At 51.2% G+C, this 19,556-nt stretch overlaps 4 protein-coding genes across 4 annotated transcripts; all 4 read right to left on the minus strand.

The window, feature by feature from the left end:
• Nucleotides 1-999: 999 nt before the first annotated feature.
• Nucleotides 1,000-7,279, minus strand: LOC109513473 (zinc finger protein 22-like). The gene is made up of 2 exons (XM_019865980.1): nucleotides 6,876-7,279; nucleotides 1,000-2,234 (listed from the first exon to the last, which is right to left on the minus strand). Exons 1-2 carry the CDS (start codon nucleotides 7,051-7,053, stop codon nucleotides 1,405-1,407), a joined length of 1,008 nt encoding a protein of 335 aa, XP_019721539.1. The 5' UTR covers nucleotides 7,054-7,279; the 3' UTR covers nucleotides 1,000-1,404.
• Nucleotides 4,723-7,559, minus strand: LOC109513470 (zinc finger protein 577-like). The gene is made up of 3 exons (XM_019865977.1): nucleotides 7,444-7,559; nucleotides 6,080-6,394; nucleotides 4,723-5,592 (listed from the first exon to the last, which is right to left on the minus strand). The coding sequence occupies exons 2-3, from the start codon at nucleotides 6,378-6,380 to the stop codon at nucleotides 4,787-4,789; spliced, it is 1,107 nt and encodes a 368-aa protein (XP_019721536.1). The 5' UTR covers nucleotides 6,381-6,394; nucleotides 7,444-7,559; the 3' UTR covers nucleotides 4,723-4,786.
• Nucleotides 7,560-9,034: 1,475 nt separating this feature from the next.
• Nucleotides 9,035-14,728, minus strand: LOC109513445 (zinc finger protein 629-like). Its single transcript, XM_019865933.1, has 4 exons — nucleotides 14,573-14,728; nucleotides 11,796-13,957; nucleotides 10,375-10,582; nucleotides 9,035-10,203 (listed from the first exon to the last, which is right to left on the minus strand). The coding sequence occupies exons 1-4, from the start codon at nucleotides 14,643-14,645 to the stop codon at nucleotides 9,101-9,103; spliced, it is 3,546 nt and encodes a 1,181-aa protein (XP_019721492.1). The 5' UTR covers nucleotides 14,646-14,728; the 3' UTR covers nucleotides 9,035-9,100.
• Nucleotides 14,729-15,604: 876 nt separating this feature from the next.
• LOC109513446 (gastrula zinc finger protein XlCGF57.1-like) lies at nucleotides 15,605-18,852 on the minus strand. The gene is made up of 2 exons (XM_019865934.1): nucleotides 18,792-18,852; nucleotides 15,605-18,355 (listed from the first exon to the last, which is right to left on the minus strand). Exons 1-2 carry the CDS (start codon nucleotides 18,850-18,852, stop codon nucleotides 16,515-16,517), a joined length of 1,902 nt encoding a protein of 633 aa, XP_019721493.1. The 3' UTR covers nucleotides 15,605-16,514.
• Between the last annotated feature and the right edge of the window lie 704 nt (nucleotides 18,853-19,556).

Consider the following 19,556-nt stretch of genomic DNA (forward strand, 5'->3'; position numbering starts at 1 on the left):
GTTGACGTCTGTGGTCTGTAAATATCCGAGTGAAGAAGAAAAAAGAAAAGTTTCAAATATAAGACCAAAAATCAAAAAACTGTTGCTTGCTTGAGAGTTCTTTCCTGTTCACAAGTGATCAAGAGCAAAAGCCAAGTCGGTCCCCCGTGCGGACGCACGAGACTCAAGGAAAAGGAGCACCCATGGAGTATGACAAATGTTTTCGCATACAGAAAAATGGAAGGGCCACTTTTAAATTGGTCGGTCAAGTCAGTCAAGAAAGCGATTCTCCATTATTTGTTTTGTCCAGTTCATTTCAGCAGCTTTCCGTTCAAGGAGTTACGGCAAAAAGTTCTCACGGAATAAATCGGGACCAATGACCGATGCAATAACACACATCCAGCTATTCTGACAGTTGCTTCGTTACACTGCCAGCAAATCACATTTTGGGGGGTCGGGGTGATTTCGGTCAAGGAAGGCAGCGCCATTTGTCTCCCAAGGCTCTCCAAGTACAGTATTGCGGTGATCTAGTCCTGTCCCGCTTGCTTTTCCTCGTGGCTGTCCCCGGGAGCCGACGACGGGCCAGTTTTTTCGCAGGCGGCGGCGGCGCAGTCCTCCTCCGGCCGTGACCGCCCCGCGCGGTGGCGACATTGTGTCGGCTCTTCGGTGTCGTCTTCGCTCCATCCTGGCTTGTCCTCTCCTCCGCAAGGGTTTTCGGGTCCCGTCCAAGCACGCCAGGTCTTTGCTCGCGAGGTCCCGAGCCCAATATTGCACTTTTCGAGCGCTACTTTCGACAGAGCTGCGGACGTGGTCGGCGAACACCGGACCAGGGATGCCATTCCGGGGCATCTCGGAGAACAAGACCGAGCCAGCCCTGGCAGCTGACGCTGAGCCTCTTGCGGGCCTCTTCTCCTGAGGGTGTCTTTCCAGCCACTGCCTGCTTCCGGCATTTATCAGCCACCCTGGCGGTGTCCGAGCCACGTTGAAGCTCCACTCAAAGAAATTTGCCCGCCCTCCAAATTTGAGACATCTTAAGCCTTTATTGCGTTTATTCTTCCAAACATCTAAATCCAAAGCAACGTTATGAGGGATTACAAAAGACGAACCACATCACTAAAATTGAAAAAAATAAGAATACCGGTACATTGGGTTCACAAAAGAATGAACTTTCACCCCAACAAACTAAAACGCAAATGTGAAATGGAAATTATACCTTTTAGAGAGGGGGGAGGAGGGGTGTTGTCCCCTTTTGTAGTAAACATGGATGGAATGCGTAGCCCAAAAACAGAGTAGGGACCCTATCCGCTACCGTCCCATCGCAGCAGCGCGCAGCTAAAGAGCATTTATTAGCGCCTCAGACCTCCCAAATCATCATCAAAACGAGACACGGCTCTGCTTCGGATGACGAGTGTCCGATGTTTCTTGTCACTGATGATGGATGTGCATGTGTAGCGCCAAACTGTTGTTGTGAGCAAAGCTTTGACCGCACGTGAGACAACTGAAAGGCTTTTCTCCCGTGTGTATTCTCATGTGCGTTCCCAAGTTTGACTTGATGGTGAATCGTTTCCCACATTTTGAGCAGCAAAACGGTTTTTCTCCAGTGTGCTTTCTCATGTGTACGTCCACGCTTGTTTTTCGAGCAAATTTGGTCCCGCAAACTGAGCAGTCAAAGGGTTTTTCCCCCGTGTGGGTCCGCGTGTGTGTTTCCAGGTGTGTCTTTTGAGAGAACGCTTTGCCACAAACAGAGCACCCAAAGGGTTTTTCCCCGGTGTGCGTTCTCATGTGTCTCGCCTTGTGTCCAGCTCGGGCAAATCGTTTATGACAAGTTGGGCAGCTGTATTTTTTTTTCTCTCTGAGCCCGCGGCGCCTCTTGCGCGGTTGAGAGGTTTTCTTTTTGCCAGGAGGTGCCGTCTCTTTGTCAGGAGTCGTCGTCTTCTTCTGAGAGCACTCCCGCTGTCCGGCGTCACCTTCGCCGTCTGCGTTGCGCTTCGCAACTTCGCCTTCACATTCTCCTCGTATGTTTTCAATTTGTATGAGTGGAGCTTGGAGGCCTTCTGGCGCCCCTTCGCCAGGCCGGTCTTCGCTGGCACTGCGGTGAGGAAGCTCGGCTGGTTCCTCTTTACACCCCTCCGCAGGTTTGCCATTCGGTGGCAACGCGCTCACAGCGGCCTCCTCCTCGTCCTGCTGGGGGGGCTGCGGGTGCACTTGAAGCTGAGCGGGAAGTTCTGCCTGGTGAGCTATCAGCCTCTGGACATCTACGGGATGCAAGCGACACAAAGAGTTCTGCTCACACGTGGTCCGAGGGGTGAAGTCAGAGTGGTGAAAATAATAGCGGAAGTCTCAGCGATATCAGTGGCCAACCTAAGCACCGACCTACTTAACAAACAGACAGTATGTGCAGGTCAAACGTAACTGTCAAGTTCTAACCTGAAGCTTCCGACATCATCGATGTACACATACTGAATAGGTATCCAGGTATATACTGTCCCATGCACAGTACCGCTGTAATGTTCCTGACAGAATTACAAAAAAAAAAAGATCTGAAAATTCAGAGAAGTTGTTCAGCAAATTAAGTTCTATTGAAATATACTGTGAAATGAATGCACAGATAACCACCTAAACCCACATCTGCCCACCACGGCCAAGGTGTGGACAAACAGCATAAAGTCATAAACCACGTAGAGCACATTACTTTTTTTTCTTGTCTCGTGCCAGGGCAGACTTGAGTCATTTTCAAATCACTGCTTCAAACGCATCTCTTCTCCTTGGGCTTGGACACACACACCCAGTGAGACGGAAACTAATTTTTCTAATATTATTTGTATTCATTATTTTATTGCTCCTTCCTAATGGGGTTTCATTTCTACTTTACTGGCTTTCTTTGCATCGCGCTTGCTTGTAAAAGTGATTTAAAATAAAGCAGAATTGAATACGATCCCGTTGTCTCGTTTCGTGACGACTTCAATGCCACGGCCCGTCACGTGACGCCAAGTAAGTGTTCCGATTGGCTGAATCGAAAGCTCAAAATGGTTGCCTCCGGGTTGTTTTTTTTTTAATTTATACAATCATGGCAAAAAATGACCTCATAATGTCAACGCTTGACACGACTTTAGCGTTCTTGGACCGGGAATGGGCTGAAATCAACTCAGCCACCTCCTCAACCGCCGGACCCGCCTTTTTGTCAAAGAGACAATTGGTGTCGTTTTTAAAACCCCGATTGGATAATAAACCTTTGCGGGTGTTGAAGTGGAAATTTAGTGAACAGACCTTCCATGCGTATGACAATTTGAGTCTTGCAAACAGCTTCGAGCTGTCGTCGATGTCGCTCCGTCTGTTCTCTGGCTCGGCAAAGTTGCTCCTCGTACGACGCGACCGTTCGCTCAAACATTCCGAAGATTTCGTCGGCGGCCGCAAGAAGACGCTCTTTCACGAAATCTTTCAACATTTTGACGTTTTGGACAGCACGACGCGCACACAAAAAAGTCCAACGTGATAACGAGAGGTTTCTTTCCGCTTTTCCTTCTTCTTCGTTTTTTCGTGGCGGTTGGCAAGTAACTTTCAGGCGCATTACCGCTACCTACTGGTAAGGAGTGTGAACCACGAATGCCGCTATTACCCCGAAACACACACGAACACGCTGACAACCCTCTTCAAAATTCTTATTTGAGTCAACCCCGACCAAAGTAAGAATACATTTTTTTCATATTCCTTCTATGGTGTTTTATACTGCTTTTCAAAGCAAAGTGACAGAAATAACATTTTTTTTAATCATGCTTTCAAAGACCTTAATCGTGAAATATTTCAAGAAGCATCTATTTACACGTAAAAAAATAAACACAAACGTCAACTAGAATAAATACTTGCAAAATCTGTGACTTCCTTTTAATGTAGTTCACTTACCAGTCAGATACAAAAACTCGGCGGCGACACCCCTGATGCCGCACAATGCATTTCAATTTAATCAGCCGATATTAACTTTTGCTATTGACCAGCTTTTTTTCTTTTACAAATGAACGCATTAAAGTATAAGTCGAAGATAATGAAAAAATAGATAAATAAACCAAGGACAAGCTCTTGTAAAATGGTTCTATGTTCAGCCATTTTTTTAAATGAATTGACCAATGAATCTGTTATCGAAATTTTATTCTGACAAAATAATCATCATCGGATGATTTTTTTTTGTTGCAGATTTTAAAAGCTAATATCAGCTGATGTCACTTTAAATCTGATACGATTAGAACCGTTTTAACCCACATTTACTGTCTCCCTCTCTCTCTTTTGACAGTAGCAGCCCTCCGCATTCCCATTCTTTGCCAGTACCCTGGGTGAATTGTACATCAAAAAAATTTTTAACAACAGCCACCTGCCTGGCATCCCGTCATGCTCATCGAAACGTGTGTCGCAGGCTATGACGCAAATCTTCATTGACAGAAATGTTGACATTTAGTATTTATTGTACACATTTCTACAGCATTGGAAAACGTTAAGAATGTTTGTATCACGTTTGTCCTCTTACAGAAACCATATGAAAAAAAAAATTCCCTCCCCCATCTTTTTCCCTTTTCAAGAATTTTTGAAAAACCTCCAGAGGAGCCACTAGGGCGGCGCTAAAGACCCGCATGCGGCTCCGGAGCCGCAGGTTGCCGACCCCTGGTCGGCAACCTGCGACCGGGGGTCGCAGGTTGAAAGTCCTAGCTCAACTAGCGACATGCTAAGCTACCACATAAAAACATGAATCACGCAACTGCTGCTGCGACATTACGCCAGCCATCCATCCATCATCTGATCCGCTCGACCGTGCGAACACTTATTCTCCCTTCTTGTGGATCTGCATGTGCCGAGTCATATTGGACCTTTGAGCAAAGCTTCCGCCGCAAACGGCGCAACTGAAGGGCTTTTCTCCCGTGTGTACCCTCATGTGCTTATCCAGGCTTTCCTTTCGAGAAAAGGTGGTTCTGCAAAACGAGCAGCTGAAGGGTTTCTCTCCGGTGTGCCTTCGCATGTGTTTTTTCATACTTTGTTTGACCGAAAAGGTGGCGCCGCAAACTGAGCATCGGAAGGGCTTTTCCCCCGTGTGCGTCCTCATGTGTAGTTCCACGTGTTCCTTCCGAGAAAACGTCTTTCCGCAAACCGAGCAGCAAAAAGATTTTTCTCCCGTGTGGGTTTTCACGTGTCTCATCCAGTGTGACTTGCAAGTAAAACTTTTCCCGCAAACGGAGCAGCTGAAATGCTCCTTAAGCGCGGGACACTTGTTGCGTTTGCGCGACCTTTTCTCGGCGGGGCCGTCTTTTGGAGAGCCTTGGGACGCTTTGTCCTCACCTTCGCAGTCGGCGTCGCTCCGCAAAGGCCCGTCGGTGTCGTCGTTGTCTGACATTGGCGCCAAGAGGTTGTCTCGCGGCGATCCTTCGCAGTACTCTGACCACTCGGGTGCTTCGTCTTCACCCTCTTCGCTTTTCACGCGGACGCCGGTCGGGGGCGACTCGCTGACATCGGCCTCCCGTTCTTTCTCTTCAAAACGGGGGAGCCCCCGCAGACGCGGCGGCTCCAAACTGGAGTGCCCCCACAGCGGCCGAGAGGGGAGTTCTTCCCGACCGCCAATCATCCGCTGGAGCTCTGCGGGAAGCAAGCAACGCAAATGGGCAAGTTGCTGTGAAATCGCGCCGCTCAAAGCGGCGTTTTCCAAAAGCGTTTTCAGACATACCGGTAGACAGCACGAACGCTTGTATTTCTTGTTTGTGCGAGTGGCTAACAAAGTGCGCACGGAGAAAGGCGGCCAACGGCTAGCCAGGATTTTTGCAAGACAGAAGCTGAGCTGCAGAAAATTGCTAGATGTCATTTCAATCGAGAGTTCACTGCACTCGTTTTATGGCAAACTAAGCACCGAGAGGGTTTCTCTCCGGTGTGTAGTCTAATCTTAGACTTTCCCCCCTCTCTAAAGTAGGTTTGAATACAAATCGAGATCCGAAATATGTTGGGGTTTTTTTTTCTCATTTGTCTGATCATAAAACGTTTACCCAGAATTGAGCTGCAGAAAATGTTCTTTGCGCCCGCGACCTCACAGCCGTCACTTTTCAAGAGCCTTTTGACTATTGGTCGTCACCTTCACAATCTGCGGCGCTCCCCAAAGCGTCTTCTGTGTCATCGCCTCCTGACAGTAGAGCGAAGAGGTTCTCCCGGGGTGAGCTCCCGCAGCGGTCTTCGCTCGGACTGCCGGGATGAAGCTGTGACCACTCGGGTGGTTGATCTGGGTCGTTATCACTCTCCTCGGAGACGCCATCCCCTGGCAAACCGCTGACACCGGCCTCCTCCTCTTCTTCTTTAATGTGGTGGGCCTGCGGGTACTCCTGCTCCAAAGTGGAGCTCCCAAACTTCACGTCGGGAATTTCTTCCCGACGACCCATCAGCTGCTTCACGTCTGCGGGACACAAGCAGGGCGTAATTCACACGGCTAGAAAATGATACGGGGTCAGAGTTAGACGTTTTTCTCTCGACCGCAAAAGAAACATTTGTTAGCACGTGAAGAAAAAGAAGACAAGATGAAGCCCACAGCGCGAGAAGGTGAGACTGGTCAGGTTCACCCGCCACGTGACGCCAAGGCGCTGTTCCAATTGGCTGAAAGCAAAATTCAAGATGGCTGCCCTCCAACCGTTGTGTTTGCCCGTTCAAATGAGCGCGTAGCTAATCGATGTCATCCGATTGACGAGTTCGGGCGTTCGGCGCCTTGTCCATGTCTGACCCGGAGCCCTTCGTGGGCCGGGAATATGCGCGCACAGACCAAATAGAACTCCAACACTCTGGGCTGCCATTTCAACAAAAGATACCATTCGTGTAGTTGTTAACGCCTTTTCCGCCGAATCAAGCGCCGCGAATGCTAAATGCAAGTTTGACGGACAGACCTTCGACGCGGATGACAATTTGAGTCTTGCAAACCGCTTCCAGTTGTCGTCGGTGTCGCTCGCTCTCCTCCCTCGCTCGACAAAGTTGCTGCTCGTACGAAGCCACGGTTGTTTGGAAAAGTCCGAAGATTTCGTCGGCGGCCGCAAGCAGTCGCTCCCTCACCAACTCTTTCAACATGTCGACGTTCTGCGAGCTCGCGAGCGGTCTTTCGCTGGAAGCGGCGGTGGCTGCTCGGCTAACTCGGGCCTTTCTCTGTCGTCTTCCCTTCGCGACAAGCGAGCATCCCCGAGAGACCGCCTTGAGCCGCTTAACCGTGGCTGGAACACGTGTGCGCCTCTGCCATATTGCATGTGTCGGATCTGCCCCGCGAGCCCAAGCGAGCCAGCGGAGTGGAGCGACCGTCGCGAAACACTTTTGTACCAACTTTTGTCCGTTCGCGCGCGTGCGTGTGTGTCTGCGGTAGGTAGGGCGCTGTTTTAAAAAATGTGTATTCATACAAGAATATACTCAACGGGAAATGCGATGGCATAGTCTTCGTGTGTATGGTACGTTTTATGCACAACTTACTTTGGGAAGGCCAAAGAAGACCGAAGCGAGATGGGTATCGGCTGGCATGGAGCAAGTAGGGTCGCCAGAGACCGGAACAAATGGAGGAGACTCGTCACCCAATGTTGTAGGAATGGGTGGAACTAACTAACTAACTAACTAAACTACTGTGGGAAAGACGCGGTGGCAAGAAAGATGACGCTGGAGGAAACGCAATGAAGACACGTTGGAATCGAGCAGCACACGTATGATGGGTGGTAGCGGGTTAGCTCCAAGAGGGGGCGCTCATGCAACCAGTTGGGCGCAACGGCCGCCATTGAACTCGAAAGAAGAAGAAAGAACCTCCTTTCTCCCCCCGCCCCCTTTCGCTTCTAACGCACTCCGGGTACTTTGTGGCCGGCGTTTGAGTGAAAAGCGAAGACGACGGTGGCCAACCAACCGAGTGGTCGCGGCGCGTCCACGGCAGCCCCAGCGGAGACCGGCGTGGAGCGCCGCCGCCAGATGATCTCCTCGCCCCGCTCTCAGTCAGCCACGGCACGGAATACTCCCCCCCCCCCCTTCAATGAGGTCAATCTGTTGGACGTGCGCGTCGTCTTTTACAACGGAAGCACGGGGATCAACAGAAGGATTCAGGCGGGGACGTATTTTCAAGTTTTTATTGAAAAAAACAAAAAGATCCACAAAACGGCGTTTTAAAACTGCTTTGCTCCTCTCCACGCTCACTATTTTCCCGCCAGACGGCATGTACAGTATTTGCCAGCTCCTACTTTGACGATATCAGATCCAAACCATCCCCAACATTTCATTCGCACATCGTTTGCTGCTTATTACACAAGTTCGTGCCAGAGCCGTGGTAGCCGTCAAATGTGTGTGTTTTTTATAACTGACAAAAGAAATAACAATCAGACACTCCAGTTGAGGCACCTCATCAGAACCAAAGACGACAGATTGACATCTAAGATTTATGTCGACAGCCACCAAGCCGCTTTGAGCAAGCATTCAGCCACCCTTGCACAGTCCTCTCGATTGCTTTCAGGTCACCGCCTGTGCCTCACGAAATTGGACAATGTTTTTCACTCAGGTGTATTTCCAGTCACCGATGCAGATTTCACCCGAACGTTTAACAGGCACACCAGGCGAGGCTTCGCCGCGCTTTGATCTCCAGTAGACTCGATTGTTGCAACGCTCTTCTGACTGGAGTCACTCATAAGAGCATCGAACGGCCGCATCCGGTTCAAAACTCCGCAGCTCGGGTTCTGACCACAACAAAGAGATCCCATCATACGACTCCAGTCCCAAAGGCTTTCTGCTGGCTCCCGGTCAGCGGGAGAAGACGCTTTCAAAATTCTGCTACTGCCGCTGCTCCATCAATCACTTTTAGGTTCTGAATAGGCAAAGGGAACGCTCATTGAATACAAAGACAGTCGGGCTCGGAGGTCTGTAGATTGAATCGGGAAGGGAGCCCTGGGTGGTAAGTAAATATGGTGAGGCAGCATTCAGCCGTTGTGCTGCACGCCAATGGAATAAGCTGCCAAAAGAAATGAAGTCAGCCCCAAGTATCAACGCAGGTTCAAAAATAGGCCCGCACTGAGTTCTGTGAAGCACGTGGAGTTGCCTTGCGTACGAAAGGCGCGATGGAAATCAAGCCGCCCTCGCTCGCCGAGCGCCGGTCCGTCGTTCACTTGTCCGCGTGGTGCGAGTGCACGTGCAAAGCCAAACTGACCTTATGGGCGTAGCTTTCGCCGCACACTCGGCAAGCGTAGGGCTTCTCTCCCGTGTGCCTTCTCATGTGCGTGACCATCGTTCCCTTTTGGGAGAAGGTTCGACCGCAAGTGGAGCAAGTGAAGGGTTTTTCTCCGGTGTGCGTCCTCATGTGCGCGACCATCGTTCCCCTTTGGGAGAAGGTTCGGCCGCAAGTGGAGCACGTGAAGGGTTTTTCTCCCGTGTGCGTTCTCATGTGCTTCACCATGGTGACCCTTTGAGAGAACGTTTGGCCACAGGCGGAGCAACTGTAGGGTTTTTCTCCGCTGTGCGTCCTCTGGTGCTCTTCCATAATTGCCTTGAGCGTGAACCTTTTACCACAAGTCGAACAGCGAAAGGGTTTCTCTCCCGTGTGTGTTCTCTGGTGCTTTACCATGTTTGCCTTGAGAGTGAAGTTTTTGCCACAAGTTGAGCAACTGAAGGGCTTTTCTCCCGTGTGCGTTCTCAAGTGTTCCACCATATTTCCCTTGACGGCGAATCTTTTCCCGCAGGTTGGGCAGCTAAAGGGTTTTTCGCCCGTGTGCGTTCGGATGTGCCTGAGCAAATTTTCCCTGAGCGAGAACATTTTCCCGCAAGTCGAGCAACCGAAAAGACTTCCCTTGGTTCCCGTTTTCATTCGCGCTTGACGCGTTGTGCTGTTCCCAGCCGTCTCCTCTCGAGAGCATTCGGGCCTTCCGTCGTCACTCGCGCAGTCGACGCCGCTCCTCAAACTTTCTTCCGAGTCGTCACCATCTGAGAGCGGAGCCAAGAGGGCGTCCGGTGGCGGCCCCCCACGGTGGTCTCCGCTGGGAATGTCACGATGAAGCTGTGACGACTCTCGGTCGTCTTCGGTCTTGACAGAGACGCCGGTCAGTGGCAACTGGCTCACATCGGCCTCCTCGTCTTCCTCTTTCACTCGGGGTGGCTGTGGCTCCTCCTCCTTAACGAGGAGGGCTTGTGGACACTCCTGCCCCAAAAGGGAGCTCCCGCACTGTGGCCGAAACCAGCGATCTTTCTCGTGAGCCGTCAGCTGCTCGGCGTCTGCAGGACACAGGAAACACAAATAGAGTTTCGCTTACACGAGATACAGACCTTCCTTTGACAAGGAAAAATGCGACAACTGATGCGCTCGCTCTTTCGGTAAAAAGAGACGCAATTAGCGTCGAGTTTTAGCAGATGAGTCGAATGTAAATATCGAGTGCCCAGGCCTACCTTCGACGGGTGTCACCATCTGTGGATGGCAAACAGCTTCCAGTCGCCGTCGGTGTCGCTCCGTCTCCTCCGTGGCGCGACGCAGTTGCTCCTCGTAGGCGGCGATGGTTTTCTCAAAAAGGCCGAAGATTTCGTCGGCGGCCGCAATCAATCGCTCCCTGACTAAATCTTTCAACATTTTGTTGTTGTCGAGAGAACAGCCGGCGCACTACAACACGCGAACGTCGCACCTTGTCCTGAGTCGCCACAGTGGGAGCCGCGATGCTGACTTCCGCCTTTTCTTCTTCTTTGCTTTGTCAGTGGCGCTCGTTGACCTCCAGGCTAGTTTCCGCACACCACGTGACACCAACGAGGAAGAAAGGCGGCACCTGATCGTCGCAGCCTACGCGTGCAGGGTGGCCAACGTCGCAACGTTTTGACGTCGTTCCACTCAAAATGTTGAGAGAGTTGAACTCTTCCGTCCGTTTGGAAAAAAAAACTATCTCGACTTACTACGAGCGACATCTCGAAGCCGTTTGCAACACTCACATTTTGCTACGCGTCGAAAACGGCAATTCAATATTTACTGCGACGTCCTTTATCTAATTATGGCGTGGAAAAAACCAATCGTTGTAGAATTAGCTTTGGAAGGTAATGGATATGATCCACAAAAAATGATTGCGATATTTTTTGAATTTTTCTTTTTTTTTTTTGTCCGTCTCTCCACGCGGCCCGGTGCCAAATGTGGGCCACAGACCTCGACAGGTCCGCCAATCGGTGGTTGTGGATCCGCCTTTCCTTGTGTCCTGTAGGCGTTGAGTTAGGAGTCGGAGGAACACCCGAAGCCTGCCCATCAGAATCCGAATCATCTTTACTGGCCAAGTATGTAGAACACACAACGAAATTGTCTCCGGTCGTACAGGCTACACTCGTATTATCAATTCACAAGCGACTACGATAAACAAGGATGTGACGTATGAAGTAGCAAAACCTTTTAGTTGCTCGCGGTGTCAGGAAACATTTGCTCAAGCAAAATCTGAAGTCACACATGAGCTGAATCATGACGAACGTACGGCGGCACATTTACTGCGCTGTAAAATTGAAATGATGTCATGTTTTTGAATGAGGCGATGGAAAATTCTATTGAAAAAATAGATCAATTTCACCACTTAATCAACAAAATAATTGATTGTTAAAAAAAAACAAAAAAACGTCGTTGCTTCGTTGCTTTTCATTGTGCAACAACATATTTGTCAAGATTGTAAAACGTGTGTTCCCTCTCCAAATGGTCACTTGGACAACATTCCAAGGAAGTCGCAATGTCCCATCGCTGGTGGGAAACTCTTTTTAGCCCGGGCCATGGGGGCCGCTTGTCTTGCAGCGGGTGGGCGGCAATCTTCGAAGTAAAAAAAGCAGCGCGCTGAACGGCGGCGGCTTGTTTAGCTCCCGCTTCTCCCCTGGGTGGCTGTCACCGCCTCGGACTTGCCGGAGAACGTTTGGCCACAAGCCGAGGCGCCTGGGTCCTTTTCTCCCCGATGTGACCTGACGTGTCTCTCCAAGTTTGACTTTCGAGAGACGCTTTTACAACAAATGGAACAGCGGAAGGGTTTTTCTCCAGCATGCAACCTCGTGTGAGCTTCCATGTTGCCTTTCCGAGAGAAGGTTTGGCCGCAAGTTGAGCAGCTGAAGGGTTTTGCCCCCGTGTGCGACCTCATGTGCGTCAGCAGGCTTGGCTTTCCAGAGAGTTTTTTACCGCAAGTAGGGCAACTGAAAGGTTTTTCTCCCGTGTGCGATCTCATGTGCCGTTCCAGGTTGCGCTTTCGCGGGAACGTTTTGCAACAAACGGAGCAGCTGAAGGGTTTTTCTCCTCTGTGCGATTTCATGTGTCTCTCCCGGTTTGTCTTGCGGGAGAAGGTTTGCCCACAAGTCGAGCAACTGAAGGGTCTTTCTCCCGTGTGCGCCGTCTGGTGTGCCACCAGTTGGCGCTTTTGGGAGAAGAACTTGCCGCAAGTGGCGCAACCAAAGGGTTTCTCTCCGCCGACTTCCCTTTTGTGCGACCTCACGTGTCTCTCCAAGTTTGACCTGCGGGAGAACGTCTGACCGCAACTGGAGCAAGCGAAGGGCCTCTCTCCTGAGTGCAGTTTCATGTGTGACACCATGTTTTCCTTTCGCGAGAACGTCTGACCACAAGTTGAGCATAAAAAGGGCTTTTCTCCCGTGTGCGTTCGCATGTGGTTTTCCAGACTTCCTTTCCGAGACCACGTTGCGCCGCACACTGAGCAACTGAAGGGTTTCTCCCCGGGCTGCGTCCCCGCGCGGCCAGGTGTCCGTTGTTCGTGAGCGAGGCTTTTGACGCAAGCTGAGCCGCTGAAACGTGTTTTCGACTTTGCCTCCTCCGCCTCTGAGCATGTCGAGGGTTGGTCGCCACCTTCGCAGCTTGCGCCTCCCCTCCAAGGGTCTTCCGCGGCGTCGCTCTCTGACAGAGGTGCTAAGACGTCGTCCGGTGGGGGTCCTCCTCCGCAGCCGTCTCCACTCGGGCTGCCCCGATGAGGCCGGGACCACTCGGGCGCCGCATCTTCTTCGTCTTCGCTTTTCACAAAGACAACCAGCAGCGGCAACGCGCTGACGTGGTCCTCCGCCTCTTCCTCCTTCGAGCGGGCGGGCTGCGGGTCCTCCTCTTCCACTTCAACATGCCCAAGAGTCTTCGGCTCCTCGGAGCATTTCGACCGTCGGTCTTCTCGTGCGCGGTCTGCGTCGCTCCTCAAAGCCTCTTCCGTCCGGTCACCGTCCGACCGCGCGGCCGAGAGGTTGTCTCGTGGTCGTCCTTGGCGGTGGTCTCCGCCCTGATGAAAGAGTGACCGCTCGCGTGGGTGGTCTTCGGTCTTCACGGAGCCAACAGTGGGTGACAACGTGCTCACGTCGGCTTCCTGCCCTTCCTCCTTCACACGGGGGAGCCCCTCGCCCTCTTCCCCTTCCTCCTTCACATGAGCGGGCCGCGGATCCTCCTGCTCCAAACCGGAGCTCGCCCCCTGCGACTGAGGGCAAAGCTCAAGCTCCAAGTCACAAGTCGAGCAATTAAAAGGCTTTTCTCCGCCGTGTGACTTCATGCGTGTCGCCAAGCTGACTTTTTCCGAGAAACTGGGACCAAATGTTGCGCAACTAAAGGGTTTTTCTCCCGTATGCGCTCTCACGTGTTTCTCCAGCCTTCCTCTTGGCGACCGCGTCGGGCTGCAAACTGGGCCACAAAAGGGTTTCTCGCCAAGAGGCGTCCTGGCGCGTTCGATAGCATGCTGCTTTTCTCCCGAATCATGGCCATCGTTGACTGAAAGCGGAGTGAAGAGGTCGTCTCCACGGGGACTCTCACGATGAAGCCGCGACGGCTCAGAGGCGTCGTCTTCCCCGTCTTCGCTTTTCACAGAGACGACGAGCAGCGGCCACGCGCTGACGTCGGCCTCCTCCTCTTCCTCCTTCACGCGGGAGGGCCGTGGACGCTCCTCTTCCTCTTTGACGTCAAGCGGCTGCGGAGCCTCTTGCTCGGAGCCGGCGCTCCCTCCTTGCCAGTGAGGGGGCAGCTCATCCTGACTACCATTCGGCTGCTGGACATCTGCAAGACAAAAACAATCGGTTACCTTGGTGTAACCGCTGTTGTACCTTCAGTCGTTTTTCTATCAAAACAACTTTGAGGTTCGACGGTGGCTGGCCACAGCGCCGATTCAGACGAAGCTGGAACGCCAACATCGAGAAAGAAACGTGAACCCATTTTGACCGCGATGGGACTTGGCAAAAGGCAAGGAATTGTTTTTTTCATAGTCTGCTAAAAAAATATTTCCCACTTACGGGTTGCGTGATAAAAGACAACTAGTGAACGATGCAGAACTCATTCAAAATTGAATTGAAGACCCTCTTTAGTCGCAGCATTTCTATGGACACACTCATGGTCACGTCTTTCGTACACACTGCAACGGTTACACCGCGAACCCATGATTTCCCACCGCGCGTGTTTATTTCGTGCTATTTATTTCGTTGTTTCATGCAACGTACAACTTGGATGAAGGCAGACATCGTCCAAGAAAGAAAGATATACGGCTGCCGGGTAATTGTCGCAAAAAAAAAAAAAAAAAAGCCGGGAACCTGCTTATCCACATGTTACTTACAATAGTCGGGCCATTTATTTGGTCCAGGAATGAAAACCCTCAAAGCAGAAGAGGTGTGCACAGACCTGGGGCGTGCAACACGGTGCGACGCTCGCCGACAACGTCCGGTTGGTTTCTCGGTCGCTCGTAGGACGCCATTGTCCAATCGGAAGGCTAACAAGTGTCACTTCTCGCTCCTGCGCCAACTGCTGCTTTTTGATTCCTGTCGATTGGACTCGCTTTCCCGGCCCCGCGACCGCCCCCACCCCCAGCCGTCACTTCGTTTGTGCGCAGTCAGGAGGCGGTGCCGCCATTTTGTTTTCTTCGACGCCGACATCCGAGCAGGCGGAGGTCCACGGTGACGCAAGGTTGCCCTCTGGCGGCCCTTTCAAGAGGCGCGCCGACAAAGAAAGTCGCCTCCTTTCCTTTCCTGGTCGGCAACCTTCACTACCCAAGAAGCCAGCATGGAAGGAAGACATTGACGCATTGCTCAATACCCAAATGTGAGAGAATGACAGATAACATTATTTCACGATGCACAGCAGCGACACAATTGGACCAATTGCTGCCACAGCACCGCTCGCATTTGTTTGCAGGGAGACAACATAACAGAACGCAAGCAGTAACTTTGGAAGCAATCGTGCAGGGATCGGAAAGCGCAGCTCGGGTTCAGGAAATCACGACTTGCAGAGGAGTCATGCCAGATTGGCTTTCCTTCCTTGCGTTGCATCCAATTCCAACCGCGCTTGTCCCGGAGCCTTACCCATCTGACTTTGGGCTGAAGGCCGACGACACCCTGAACCGGTCGCCGCCCAGTCGCAGGGCGCGAAGAGGATCACCACCATCAATATGCAACAACGTCATTCTCTGCCACTCTCGAAACATTGAACTGAGCACTTGTGCAACGCTGCGAAGAAAAATCACAATCTTCCGTCACAACGGCTGCCGCTCGAAACGGGTGGCGTGAGCACGGCCGCTGCCGCTAACTGAGCGACGAAAGAAGAATCTCGCGCGTGTGTTCTCATGTGCGACACGGTGTTACGCTTTTTCGAGAGAACGTTTGGCCACACGTCGAGCAACTGAAAGGTTTCTCTCCGGTGCGCCACACTGGGTGTATCTGCGCCGGTCAAGAACAACGCTCCGTTCTGATGTCCACAATAGTTTAATTGCGCCTCCATGATGGAACACCGCGAAAACTAAAAAAACATTTCAAACATCAACAATCAACATTGACAGAATGACAAGCAGTATGGAAGTAAAGTCCAAGAAAATGTTGCTGAGAAACATCAAAAGTCCAATTGAAAACCACTCTGCTGTGCAAGCAAACACTGCTGACATTAATACAGTGAACCCTCGCGGTTCGCCTTTCACTAGTCATGGACAACTGAAGCTTCATGAAGCACTTGTGATGCAGTGGAATTGGATTACTTTTCCATTGCACTGAACCAAGAGCACCATCTCGAAGACTCCAAAAATATATTAAATAAAGTGCATTTTTTTCCCATCGCTACCTTTCACGGCTTCACTGTTTCACTGATTTTTTTTTTCATTAATGCAGTTTTTTTTTCCGAACAGTGCCTTGTGTTCTGCATCCTGCTTGGCCGAGGGACTCTAAAGCAATGTCAACAGCCTCTGTACAGCTTGCAAAATTTACGTTTGCAACAAAAACAGGTTTTAAGATTGGGTTTCATTCTAGAGTACAGTATTGTATTGTATAATAATGCTTAAAAAAAGCTGACAGTAACTGTCGTGATTATAAATTCATGGTAATATTAAAAGCAATGCGGCTTTCTACATAATGGTTAAAAAAAGACTCAAGTCGCTGAAGCTGTAGCGGTACACTTGCCTGACTTGCGTGCGGGCAGCGTGGCACCGATTCCCACTCAGTGACAGTATGATTGTTGGCTGTGGTCGGTTGTCCGTCTCTATATGTGCCCTGCGACTGACAGGCGACCAGTTCAGGGGTGTAGGACGCAGGGTGAGGGCGCCGAGCGCTTTGAGGAAGGCATCGACCCGCCGCCGACGCCGTCACGTTTCTCCGGCGTGCGTTCTCATGTGTGCCACCATGTTGGTCTTTCGAGAGAATGCCGTGCCACAAAGTGAGCAGCTGAAGGGTTTCTCCCCGGTGTGCGTTCGCATGTGCCGCACCACACTTGGCCGCCGAGAGAAGGATTTGTCGCACAAGGAGCAGCAGAATGGTCTTTCTCCGGTGTGCGTTCTCACGTGTCTCTCCATCGTTGGCTTTTGGGAGAACGTTTTGCTGCAAACGGAGCAACGGTAGGCCCTCTCGCCCGTATGTATTTTCATGTGCAGTAAGAGGCTGGAATCGTGGGAGAAGGTTTTGCTGCACGTTGAGCAACGGAAGGGTTTTTCTCCGGTGTGCACTCTCCCGTGCGCTTCCAGGTGTTGCTTCCGAGAGAACGCTTTGCCACAAGTCAAGCAGAGAAAGGGCTTTTCGCCGCTGTGCGTTCGCATGTGGATTGCCCGGTAGATCTCCAGCGAGAACGTTTTGCCGCAAGTTAAGCAGCTGAAGGGCTTTTCTCCCGTGTGTGTTCTCGCGTGTTTGGCCAGGTGGGAATTTTGAGGGAAGGTTTTCCCACAAACGGAGCAACTAAACGGCTTCACACCCGTGTGGACGGCCATGTGTGTCGACATGTGCTCCTTTCGGGAGAAGGATTTCCCGCAAACTAGGCAGCCAAAGGGTTTCTCTCCCGTGTGCGTTCGCATGTGTTTGACTATGTCGGCCTTTTGAGAGAAGGCCTTGCCGCAAGTGGAGCAACTGACAGGTTTTTCTCCCGTGTGCCTTCTCATGTGCCCTCGTAGGGATAATTTGCGAGCAAACGTCTTACCGCAGGTCGCGCAGCAAAAGTTTTTTTCTTTCGTGTGCGTCGTCATGTGTTTTCCCATGTCTGACTTTTGGGAGAAGGTTTTCCCGCAAACGGGGCAACAGAAAGGCTTTTCGCCCGTATGCGTGCTCATGTGAGATGACAGGTGCCCTTTTTGGGAGAAGGTTTTAGCGCAAACGGTGCACGCAAAGGGTTTTTCTCCGGTATGCGTTCTCATGTGCATTGACACGCTCTCCTTGCGAGAGAAGGTCTTACCGCAAACTGAGCAGCCAAAGGGTTTTTCCCCCGTGTGTATTCTCATGTGCTTGACCATGTTGGTCTGCTGAGAAAACGTTTTGCCGCAAGTTGAACAACTAACAGGTTTTCCTCCGGTGTGCGTTGCCACGTGTTTTAGTAGGCGTGGCCTTCGAGAGAATGTTTTACCACAACAGGAGCAACAGAAGGCTTTTTCTCGAGTCTGTGTTTCCGTGAGCCCGACCGCATGTTCTATTTGAGCAACGCTTTTGCCGCAAACGGAGCCGCTCAAACCTTTCTCCAACATTTGTGGACTTTCCTTGTTGCTAAGAGTTGTCTCCTCCTCGGAGCACTTTGACCGTTTGTCGTCACCTTCACAGTCAGCGCGGCTCCTGCCAGGTTCCTCCGGGCCGTCGCTGTCTGACCGCGGCGCGACGAGGTCGTCCGGCGGGGGTCCTCCACCGCGGCGTTCTCCACTCGGGCCGCCCCGATGAAGCCGGGACCGTTCGGGTGGCTCGTCTTCGTCATCCCGGCTTTTCACAGAGACAGCAATTAGTGGCAGCGTGCTGACGTCGGCCTCCTCTTCTTCCTCCTTCACTATGGGCTGCTGTGGATCTTCCTCTTTAACATGGTTGATCTGAGGATCCTCTTCTTCCTCCTTCACGTGGGGTTGCTGAGGATCGCCACGCTCTAAACCAGAGCTCCCCCCGTGCGATTGACGGGGAAGCTCTTCCTGATGACCACTCGGCCGCTGTACGCCTGCAGGACACAGGGAGTCAGATATGTTACCTTAACAGTTGCAGACAAAACAACATTGTCTTTGTGGGGCCCTGAGCGGAGCATTTGGTGGAGCCGCCCGCCCGGAAAGCGCCAGATTGTCCAGATGACAACTTTGGACCTGGTCGCCAGACTCACTGGGGGCAGCAAATGCTCTTGATTTGCCGCTGCCTGCGATGCGGCCAAGTCCATTGAAATGGTCCCGCGGGGGTGAGGAAACTGCTGCGCGGGGCCCGAAGTGGCACTAAATTCACGTTTCCATTGCAGCGAGGCAGACTCGGACGGATTTCTGCGCCTAAGTGAAAAGTCTTGGCAATGTTTGACTTAATTACTAACCCAACGCGAGCATCCACATGCGACAACATTTTATTCGGGTGATTATATGATGAGTATTAGTCCCTTCATTTGTGGTATGAAAAGTAGAAGAGCAGTGGACATGTGGACAGACCTTGAATGTGGTTCGCTCCAGCAGCTTCCGGTTGTTTTCCGCGTCGCTCGCACGACGCCATTGTTCTGCTGAACAGTTTGAATACGTCATAAATCGCTGCCGTTCCTCCTACTTTGTGATGAGGTTTTCCACTGGATTTCTCTTGGTCGCCGCCGTCTTTTATCTCCGTATTTTTTTTTCTTCTTGGGAGGGTGCTAGCTTTGTCGTCAAGCTGTGTTCCGCCTTTTTCTCCTTCGATTGTGGCTTTACGGCAGATTAGTATCAAGAGTAACGCATGGCTGCCATCTGGCGGCGGCTTTGATGACACTTCTTCGAAGGGAGAAACGACTTGCTCCCTTTTGTGAAAATGACCAATTGCTATCGCCTTTGGTATTGCAGATTTTGGTTCGCACTGTGTGTTTTATCTTGCTATTACAATAATATAGCGAATGTTTTTCTTTTGAAGGGTGTAGGAAAGGAAAGTGTCGTGAATCATGAACATTTGACGTCAATAACTGTCGCGCTCTCAGAAGTAGCGCCGACAACGGACAAAAGTGACGGTGAGAAGTGAACGGGGTTCGAAGATGTTTGATTGTTCAATTACTTTCGCTTTATTTCGCGGTGTTTCTGACTTGCTGCTTTGTTAACGGTTGAGGTCTCATCCACTAGAGGGTGCTAATGCACCTCGATAAACATGTACCAATGCTGGAGCACAAGGGAAATACTGTAGCGGTAAATAACCTTTGCAAATGGTTATTTTTAAGACTTTGTTTTCAAGCATTCTTT

Source organism: Hippocampus comes, unplaced genomic scaffold (assembly GCF_001891065.2).
Source record: "Hippocampus comes isolate QL1 unplaced genomic scaffold, H_comes_QL1_v1.1 scaffold190, whole genome shotgun sequence".
Classification (NCBI taxonomy): Eukaryota; Metazoa; Chordata; class Actinopteri; order Syngnathiformes; family Syngnathidae; genus Hippocampus; species Hippocampus comes.